The 11,636-nt window shown below is 32.9% G+C and overlaps 1 protein-coding gene across 2 annotated transcripts in view; it reads left to right on the forward strand.

Moving 5' to 3' along the window:
• The window catches only part of LOC149797161 (protein GDAP2 homolog), an 87,231-nt gene extending 78,487 nt beyond the window's left edge, over positions 1 to 8,744 (forward strand). For both annotated transcript variants that reach the window (XM_089961835.1, XM_089961836.1), the window contains one exon: positions 538 to 8,744. In XM_089961835.1, coding sequence (XP_089817961.1) covers positions 538 to 606 — 69 coding nt within the window. In that variant the 3' untranslated portion in view covers positions 607 to 8,744. The remainder of the gene's footprint in view (positions 1 to 537) is intronic.
• Positions 8,745 to 11,636: the final 2,892 nt, after the last annotated feature.

Raw genomic sequence — 11,636 nt, forward strand, 5'->3', positions numbered from 1 at the left:
ATAAGTGTCTTCTAGCATATCTTATGATGACTATATTTCATGCCACAATACTGCATAATTTATGGAACTCAGTGATAATGTTTTACATACAATGTATTTTTTTTTTGCTCAAAAGTCAAGCGTGTACCATCTTGGCTTAATTTTTAGAATGTGATCACACCACTCATGATCATAATCTGTTTGGGTGAAAGTAGAGAGACTGAACATTTATACTTCTCTTTGACTCAGCTTGAGCTGTGTCAGGTAAGTGTTTTCAGTGTAGAGAGACTGAACATTTTTATACTTCTCTTTGACTCAGATTGAGTTGTGTCAGGCAAGTTTTTTTCAGTGATGCTAGAAGAGAAAGAAAGCTTTTCTATGCATAGACCAATTTGTGTTCAAATATATGGCACACAAAAAAATGCTGGCTACTGGCTTGTGTTGGAACCCTTGTATTTGCTGAAATTTTGGCATCAGGATAATCGAAAGATGAATGTGTTTATTTTCATTACATGCTTCTTATGCATCTGTGTTTACATTTATTTTATCCTTTTTCAGGTGAATGGGCCAAGGTATTGTGTTCCATTTGAAAATGAGAGTAAAGAGAATCAACAGGAAGGACTTTGATATTTTGACATGTCTAGCACTGTCTTTCTTTACCTTTTTGGACACAACTTGTGATGGACTGTTGTATTTTATATGCTTGACACCTTGTAAAATTGCAAAATGATATTTAGACACAAATTAAGTGTAAACAACTTTTGCATTATTTGTTACTGAGGATATATTTGCTGTCTATAAGAATTCAAAATTGGAAACATTTTGTACATTTACTTCAGTATGTAATCCCCTAGCAGTGATGTCTCAGCAAAACTACATACTTGTATGAATTTGCAGCATAAACTTTATATATTCATTATTAATTTCATTTGCTTGCTTTAAGTGTAAGTGGTACAGATGTGTTCAGTTTTGCTCTGCTGGTCATAGACAAACACTTGCGCATTGACTTCTTGTCCATTGTTGATCAATCTGTCCATATGTCAATCAGTTAGCACAAGTCTGTTACATTGACTCCTTCTTAGCTATGAGTATGGCCATAAAACTTCACACACACATTCATTCCATGGTCTTGTTGGTTTAAATGAAAATGGTGCTACTAAGAATCCTGTAAAACTGCCACAGTAATGGCCATCTTGAAAATATTGTTATTGCTACACCTCATGAATGGATGATAACACTGGCATAAGGTTTTCTCAAATGACTTGTTATTATGTCCAGTTGGTCCTAATTGAATTTATGCCAGTTTGACATCTGATATAGCCATTTAGCCAAAATGGTGACTATCATGAAAATCCTCTTAACAGTAATCCACCTGATTGAATAGTCTTATAGACTACAATGACATTCTTCTTGTATGATGTTTTTTTTGCCCCAAACTGAATATGATGTCCCTCAGACAAAAAAATTTGGCAACTATAGTGACAAGTTTGAAAATCTTGTTAGCATTATTTCGCATGATAATCATATTGACATGGTGTTTTCACTAAAAGACATTTCATGTTTGGTCTTGAATTAAAATGGTAGTGATCTGACAGCCGATAAGGTCACCATGGCAACAATCATGGAAAATTTGCTTACACTACTTCTGAATGGAAGATTGTATCAATATGGGGTTTTCACAAAACAAAATCATCCTATGTCTACTTTGGCCCCAGTAAAAATGATGCCAGTCAGACTTCCAATTTCATGTTCATGGTGTCCTTTTAAATCTTGTTACTGCTACTTGTTCATAGTTGCTAGCTATAATGATTGTGGGTCTTGACTTTTTATGTTCTTGTTTCTAAATGCAAATGGTGCAGGTTTGACCCTCAGGATGACCAAAGTGGCAGCCATATCGAAAATCTTGTGATAGTTACTTCTCATAAACAAATGGTCATATAAATAAGAGGTATTCAGTGAAAACCATTTTTTATGCAATCAGATTGGTCCGAAATAAAAATTGTGCTGATAAATAATGGCTATTTTATAATGACTACCTCTTTAAATTGGATGGTCACATCAACATGGGGTTTTCACTAAAACACTAATCACTCAATATAGTTAGTCCTAAATATAAATAACACCAATATGACCTCCCCCAGTTTGAAAACTCTCATAACAGCTACTTCCAAACTGATGGTCAGACTGACATTGGAAGAAGAAAAAAAAACACTTTTTTTCTTGCAGCGTTTAGTTATTATGATAATAAAATGATGCTGATTGAATGTCCAAAATGGTTGTTTTGATAGCCAACCTGAAAAATGATTCTATTTCTAATTCTTCTGTATGTATGGTCATATCGACAGTTGGATTTTCACTTGAACATCAGCTGTATGTTACTCATTCTGAATAAAGGTCTTGCTCACCTGACCATCGTAGAGGCCACCTTGAAAATCTTACTATTACTTTGCATGAATTGTGGCGTTAACATGGAGTTTTCAGTAAAGCACATCTTGCAGTATTTAATTGGTTTTGAATGAAAATACTGCAGATATGACTACTAAGATATCTGCACTTTTTTGTGGGGGAGTTTTGAGAAGCAGGCCCAATCGACCTTGGGTTCAAGTTTAAGGTCATTAGTTTCATTTTTGTACTTGCAAACACAGTGACTAGTGCATATAGAACTGGTTTAGACCAGACTTGGTTTTTTTTTTACATTCTGATGAAAAAAATGGATAGTAAACACTGTGACATTAATTGTAAGGTCAGAAGTCTTTACTCTATATTGTTTTACTGTCCTGGCTTGTGAGCATGATAAATAAACAAGTGCGAAAATCAATTGTTATCAAACCCAGTTTATGGATATATCTGATAGACACCTTGAATGATACCATTTAAATAAGTTTCTCAAAACAAATATTAGATTTGACCTGACTTTGTATGTGGGTATATTTTGACATTGTCTACAGGTGTAGTGATTTTCTATCGATGATTCCAGGTTCATGTCAAGGCTATGATGAAAAAGTTTGCACTACAATTACAGGTATCTTGTGAATGGGTTAACTTGGACATGTAAGAAAATACTGTTCTTAACAAATTCATATGCTGTTATTGTTTGAGGATATCAGATTGCTTCAGTTCTCAGATTTTAAAAATAAAAAAGAACAGAAGAAATGGTGTTATCTTGGATTCCTGAGAAATCTTTTTAGCCAATAGATTTATTTGAAGGACTCTAAAAGTGTCAGCATGTTAGGACTAAACAGTATGCTCTTATGTATTATGTTATGCTAGTGTTCACATGATAATCCAAGGAAATGGGTTACAATGACATTGGATCTAACAGTAAAGCACACAGCCTTAAAGGTGTAAACATAACTGTAGTGATGTGTGATCACTGAATTGATGTACTGCATGTGGAAAAGTAGTACAAACAGAGCACTGGTTGAATCTTATAACCTGCAATACATTTATATTCTTTTCTGATGGATTTTTTGTCAAGGAAGAGACCACTGTACATGGTATGATACATAATGTGTTTCAAAGAGTATGTTTCTTGACTTACCATATAAGCCATGTCTTAATGATGTAGATGCTAACATCAAGGTTTTGCTATATGTTATGCTTCTATAATAGAAAGCAAAACTCTGATAGGAATGTACTTGTACTGCATATTTTTACAATGACTGAGACCAGTGAAGCATGGATTTCTGCAGAAATTGTCTTCAGATTTTGTTTCAGGGAAAGATAAGTAGGAAACTTGTGTTTTGCATGAAATTTTAAGCAATGATATTCCTTTTTAATATGTAGACCGAGGATTTAATGGAGGGAGCCATGATGGTTCAGTTTTATACAGTGTTGGACTCGTAATTCTAGGATTCAAATTCAACACCTTCCCGGGCAATCTTCATTGGCTGCCTTGGTGTATCTTTGGGAAAGGCACTTAGCTCCCATTTCCCTGAATGAAATAGCCAATAATGTGTTGAAATGTGCCATTAGAAAGCAACCAGCAGTAAGAGCAGCCAATGTTTTGTGAAAATACTCATCTTTTGTTCTCTTTCTGTTTCTCAGAGATTTGTATTTTTAACATGAAACCACAGTAGTCCATATAGTTATGTTAATTTTACATGGTCGTAAGACCAAATGTTCTTATGTATGGCCCTGTGTTTGGCAAACATCATCATTGTCATGCATCCATCTGTCAACAATTGCTTGTATGACACCTTGGTTCATATTTCTGATCCAATTTCAGTTAAACTTGAAATGCGGGTTAATATCATCAGAATCTCAGACAAGTATGATAATGAGTAAGATCCATGCATATGAATGAGGTGATCTTGTATCTGATTGGTTAACCTGTTACAACTCTGGAGGCCATATTTCTAATCTGATTTGATCAACTCGGAATATATGCTTATATCATCAAGGTCTGGGATGAGTTTGATAATGAATGATCTCCATGTATGCTAATGAAGTGATTTTGCATTTGATTGACAGAGTTTGTTAGCTCTCTAGAAGTCATATTATGGATCCAGTTTTGATAAAGCTTGGAACATATGCTGTTATCATAAAAATCTCAAGATTTGATGATGAACATAGTTCACACTTACTGATTATGTGATCATGTGAGATACTCACATTTTAGATCAGATTGCAGTCAAACTTGAAATATGGACATGTCATAAAGAGCTTTGATGTGTTTGAATATGAGTGAGAACTATGCATATTAACGAGTTAACCCTGCATCTGATTAGATAGGTTTGTGACCTCCTTATGGTTCATATTTCTGATCCAATTTGTATCACTCTGTGAATGTATGCTTAAGTCTTTAAGATCTTGGAAACTTTGATAATGAGAAAGAGCCATGCTTATTAATGAGTTGATGCTGCATTTGATTGGCTGAGTTTATTAAGACACTAGAAGCCATAATTCTGATCCAGTTTTCTTGAAAATTGGAATAAGGGCATATATGATCAAAGTCTTGATCAAAATTTAAATCGATCTGGATTCACAAACATAATCAATGAGGTGTTATTGCATCTGATTGGCTAAGCCTGTTGCCACTCAGATTGATAATATTTCCATCTGATTTTGACCAAAGGCAGTATTAATGAGATACATTTGCATCTGATTGGCTAAGTCTGTTGCCACTTAGATTGATTATATTTCTGTCTGATTTTGACCATAGGCAGTATTAATAATACATTTGCATCTGATTAGTGGAGCTGTTACCTCTGTAGATCTGGAGACAATATGTTTCATAATGTTTCAATAAGCCTTGGTATCTTGGCTTAATCTTCAAGATCTTGGATGACTGCCATCCTAATCTTCAAGATTTTGGATGACTAACATGTAAATTATAAAAATCTTTTATGACTAACATCTTAAACCTCAAGATCTTGGATGACTACCATCTTAATCTTCAATATCTTTGATGACTACCATCTTAATCTTCAATATCTTGGATGACTACCATCTTATTATTCAATATCTTGAAGACTACCATCTTAATCTTCAATATTTTGGATGACTTCCATCTTGATCTTCAATATTTTGGATGACTACCATCAAAATTATAAAGATCTTGGATGACTACCATATTAGTCTTCAATAACTTGGATGACTACCATTGTAATCTTCAATATCTTGGATGACTACCATCTTAATCTTCAATAACTTGGATGACTACCATCTTAACCTTCAATATCTTGGATGTCTACCATCTTAATATTCAATATCTGGAAGACTACCAGCTTAACCTTCAGTATCTTGGATGTCTACCATCTTAATATTCAATATCTGGAAGACTACCATCTTAACCTTCAGTATCTTGGATGTCTACCATCTTAATCTTCAATAACTTGGAAGACTACCATCTTAACCTTCAATATCTTGGATGTCTACCATTATAAGCAAGACATGAAATATTAATTATGTGAGTATTTTGAGAACAAATTTGTATCAGTGTATAGTAAAGTAGGTAAATTGAATATGATATAAATTTTTGGAGATAATTTACTTAGTGTTCTTAAAATACTTAATAATCCTATTTACTGAAATGGTCATTTGTAAAGTTAACTAATCCAGGTGAGTGATATCAAGCCCACTTGTGACTTTTATTTGCAGTTAGTGTCAGAAACAGAAAAATAGCAATCTTTTTTGTAACACACTATCCTATATATGTCATGAGTCAGTCAGTGTGCTTCATGTCAACCTGTAGACACATTTTTCCTGTAACTTACCTACTTAAATTTAATTTGCATAACTGTCAGACCAATATTGAGTCTAATTTGCATAACTGTTAGACCAGTCTTCTTGGATTTCATGGTTGATACTGACCTTGAATTTGAAACCCGAACAAAACATTAACATAGGTTCTCATTTCACCAGTGATAGATCCATAGGTATTAGTAGTAATGAAATATTGATGTCTGTAAATTGAAGAAAATTGATGGTAATTAAATCATTAATATCCTCCAAATCCAAGAAAGTTAAATGTAATGAAAATTTATTTTCTCAGAAACTTCTGCTGAATAAATGCTCAAAAACTTAGGCAGTAGTTATTTTTCCCATTCTCTCCAGGGATTAGTCAGGATCCCTCAGTTAAAACTTTTTGTCTGAGTTGTGTCTTCATTTATGTATAATTATAAATTTTATTCATGCAATCCCACTCTAGCAAGACCACGTTTCTTACAGGAGGACCATTGTATAATTTATAACATCTTAAAACAAAATTTCTAATTAAAACTTATGATGATTTTTTTAAATGTGGGTATCATCGTTTTGATGAAAATGTATGACTTGAATAGCAATTTTAATCCACAATTAAAATTTTGTCCTAGTATTTCAAGGGGATTCTGTTTAGAACTTTTGCAAGTTTGTAACTAGAAAATAAAATTCCATTTATGATGCTACTGCCAATCCTGATCATTAGTATTTTTAATAATGTTGCAAAGTTTTATTCATTAATTAATACACCAAATACTGTAGTATTTAAGTAACTGTTTAATGTGTATGATGCAAATAATTCTTCAATATTTGCCTGTCAAAAGACACAGGAATTATAAATCGATTATTAAAATTCATTAGTCAATCATTTCTAGGTATGTTGATATAATTTTAACAATTATTTTTGTTGTTTTCATTTTCATTTTTGTTAGCCCAGCTTCTCAGAGTTGTTTTTACATATCAAAATGTTCATTTTTTTCTATATTCTGGCAACAAATTATGTGAAAAATACCTGAGTTGAATTAGGACATATACAATTAATGTCTGGGACATTGCAGCTAACCGTGATTAAAGGTATTGGTTTGTTTTTGTCGTTGGTTTACAAGAATAATCATTGTGTCATTGTATATATTTGTTCGGCATAATTATGAACTACAGGTCAACTACTTATGATTGCTTGTTAAATGTTGTAGTAAAAAAATAATACAAAATTGATATTTTTACATAGTCAAAAATCCAAGTATTCTAAAATCACTAAATGTTTATAGGTTTTCTATTTATTTTCTTGCACTAGGGGTCATTACATAGAAAAGTATGGCATAAAGTACCCTGTAATTAATATGGCATAAAGCACCTGTAACTGATATGGCATAAAGTACCCTGTAACTAATATGGCATAAAGTACCCTGTAACTAATATGGCATAAAGTACCCAGTAACTAATTATCCATAAAGTACCCAGTAACTAATATAGCATAAAGTACCCTGTTAACTAATATGGCATAAAATACCCTGTAACTAATTATCCATAAAGTACCCAGTAACTAATATGGCATAAAGTACCCAGTAACTAATATGGCATATAGTATCCAGTAACTATATGGCATAAAATACACTGTAACTAATGACATTAACTGTCCTGTAACTAAATGTGGCATAAATAATGCTATAACTAATATGGCATTTAGTGCCCAGTAACTAATATGGCATAAAGTACCCAGTAACTAATATGGCATTTAGTGCCCAGTAACTAATATGGCATAAAATACACTGTAACTAATATGTTATAAAATAATAGCTGAGTGTTTAAAAACTGCTACAATTTTAACAGTTTGAAGATCGTAAATCTTGTCGTACCACATACACAAAAAAAGTTATTTTGGTGAATTAATATGACACATTTTTGTAGATTTCAGCAGCTTTCCACAACCAAAAGCCAGCTTAGCTCATTTACAGCTGGTTGTAACATAGTGTTTCACAGGGTTTTGTATACATGTACTTTTATCATCTTCTTTGTGTTATTGTGATTTATTATGAAATTGTATAAGCATTCTTCTTTTTACTATTTCATTAGAGACATGCAACCATGTCATATTACCAAGAGTTCACTGTTACAATATGAATAGGTAAAAATGACATCATATTGCTGATGTCATAATGATAAAGTTGTTTTGAGCTGCACAGTGAGCATTGATTTTAGAAAAGTAGACTTCCTTAAATGGTTTCTTATTATTAGTTGAGTTTACTGATGTAATCATTTCTAACAGTTAGTCTTATCTGTATCCCATTGTTTTACATGTAATTAGAAAATTAGTCCATTTTGTTATTGACTCATCTCCAGTAAATGAAAAGCTTGCAATTCACTCCATATATATGAAACAAAGAATACTGTATAATTTATATATAGTGTCATAGTTACATATCTATAAACACATAGATATATGAGATTTGTCTTGTCTTATTTATGTTTCAGTATGAATAAATAATTCACATTGTAACATCGTAGAATTTAATGTCAACAATAATCAATGCAGAAATAAAATGCTAAAGGAGTTGAAAATCTGTGTCTAGTTGACATATTCTTTTATATACTGCAAAAAGATATGGCATATTATGTTATCATGTTGTACATCCATCTGTATGTTAGAAATTTGTTGTATTTTGCTGTGCATCATCTACAGTTACCAAACTTTGTGGATGGCTTGTACTTGAGGTAAGGTAAAAGGTTATGATCTCTGACAGAATAAAAATGGTTTCAATACAATACTTGTACATGACAGACCTGAAAAAATTTTGAGGCTGATTTGGGCTTAGGGCTACAATGAAACCTATTGAATTTGTGATCAAATGGGGCAAATATATAAGGTGGCATTCAATGTATTTTTGTCATATAATTATTAAAATAATTATCCACAAACTTTTCATCATATGATTTATTAAAACAAATTTAACACTAAAATACATTATCTATGTCATTGCCTAGACAACAAAACTAAATTCATTAGTAAACTTTTTAAGGTAAAGCAGAGCTAGCTATGTCCTTTATTAGGGCAATCAGAGCACCAGATGGAACAACTTAAGTGATGGTCTGTTAGGACAACCAGGTTACCAACTGGAACAACTTAAGTGATGATCTGTTAGGGCAACTGGGGTACCAGGTGGAACGACTTAAGTGATAGTCTGTTAGAGCAACCAGGTTACCAGATGGAACTTAAGTGATGTACATGCTGACAAAAAGGCTTTATTTTGTTCCTTTCATCATTAGTAACTTAATAAAAAGCAATAACTTTATACCTATATAAAAATCTACAAATGTTACCAACTTTCTATGAGTTAAATCAGAAATTGCAAGGGAGTAGTGGTAACCCAGTTAGTTGAGGGTTAGACTCATAATCCAAGTGTTGCATGTTTGATACCTACTTAGGTCAGCACATTTTGGCTGTGTTTATGTGTCTGCAGTAAAGACATTTTGTTCCCAATTTCTTGGTATGATATAGCCTTTAATGTCTTAAAAGTGACATTAAAACCAATTTGTACCTGGTTTATCAACTCAGCTCAACTTCATTTGCACTCAGGTTAATTTAAAATTACACGTGAGGCATATGATCATTACAAATGACAGCCATTTAGATCTTGTGAAGGTACAGCAATAATTGCACTAATTTATATGATGATGTAAATAGATCACATGAGAAAATTGCATCAACCTTTAGTTAAATTAGGACTGAAATTTACAAAATTTTTGTCTAAATCTGCTAATATTTTTCTTGACATGTTAAATGGCAAACAAAGATCCTGCTCTGCCATAGCATAATGTGCCTGCAGATCAGGGTTATGATGTTTGTTCTACTGATTATTCTTAACAAACTGCACAGACCCCGATCTGCCGGTCATTATGATGTGTAAGATTTGTTTGTATGTGTATATATTGTGCTAATATGGATTGCATGGATTTACACCTATTTTCCATTCTAATAATCCGAAAAGGGTCAATCGTCAAGTTATTTACATATTCCCTTCACTTTTACATATCTGCTTGTTTTCATTGCAAAATGATAGTTTTACAGAAAGTGAACAGTGGCTTTTAAGCCATCCCCTTTGAATTAATTTGTGTTATATGTCCATCTTAAGGCGGAGGATATTATGATATTCATCCACTTATCTGTATATCCATCAGTTACCTATTACATTTCTGTACAATAACTTAAGTTGTCCATATTTATGGTTACCAAACTTATGGATGGTGTGCACATGGTATAATGAAGAACCATATTGATTACGAGTTCAAAAGCTCAATGGTAACATTCACTGTGATTGAAGGAAGGAAGATGGTTTCTGCACAATAATATGAGTTCTCCACCACTTAAGGAAGAACTCTTTTATTTAAGTTTAAATGTCAAAGGTCAAGACAAACGTTTTCTGCACAGTAACTGTAGTTCGTAAGCATGTACAGTTACCAAGCTTTTTGGATGACTTGCAATATGGGTAAGGAAGAACCCTGTCGATTTTGGGATCAGAGGTCAATGGTCAAGGTCATTGTGCATTTGGGGCATATTATAGCAGTTGTGGTTTCTGGGCTATAATGTTTTGAATCGTCTTCACCATCGTTATTCCCCATGCATTGTGGATGGTATGATTTGATGTTTGGAACACACCCTATTGATTTTTGTATCAAACGATCAAAGATCCAAATGACTATGGCTGAAAGAGTGAAGATGGTTTCTGTTCTGTGAAGTGCCATTAGTGCTACATGACACAGTTCAACCAGACTTTGTAAAGGGCTTGAATCTTGGCTTGCATTTAGGGTATGGAAGAAGACTGTTGATTTTGGGGTCAAAAGGTCAAAGTCACTGACTGAACGATGAAAAAGGGTTTCCGCAATGTAACATTATTTCAACAAGACAGACTTTTCCCAAACTTCAAATACGGATTACTTTTGGGGAAATGAAGGAACCTGTTAATTTAGGGGTCATAGGTCGTGGTCACTCTGGTCGAAATAAGAATAACTGTTGTTGAAAATCACATAATATTTTTTTCTCATTTATAAACTCACAAGCGATGTCTTTTTGTAAAATGATGATGATAGAGCATATATTGTTATCCATTTTCATATGCATGTATATTCGTCAGTCTATTTAGGTATTTTTTCCGGCACTTTAACTGGGCATACGTGTTCCATGAGCACATCTCTAGTTCCACGGTATGTAATGCTGACAAGTAGACCAGAATGCAAAGTTGCGTCTTTTGTTTTAAAATAGTTCTTTTTATTTATGACTTAGATTCACATTCTTGCACATGAATATTTGAATGTGTAATTAATGGATGGATTTGCCATTTTATTTAAAATCATTACTTTTTTCTGAATTTGGCCCTTTTTTGAAATGTGATGGTTTTTTTTGTTGTCTTGCCGTGTTACAAAATGACACAGATATAACTTTTAAGGCAGTGATGGCA

Source organism: Sinohyriopsis cumingii, chromosome 6 (assembly GCF_028554795.1).
Source record: "Sinohyriopsis cumingii isolate HCF-2022 chromosome 6, ASM2855479v2, whole genome shotgun sequence".
Classification (NCBI taxonomy): domain Eukaryota; kingdom Metazoa; phylum Mollusca; class Bivalvia; order Unionida; family Unionidae; genus Sinohyriopsis; species Sinohyriopsis cumingii.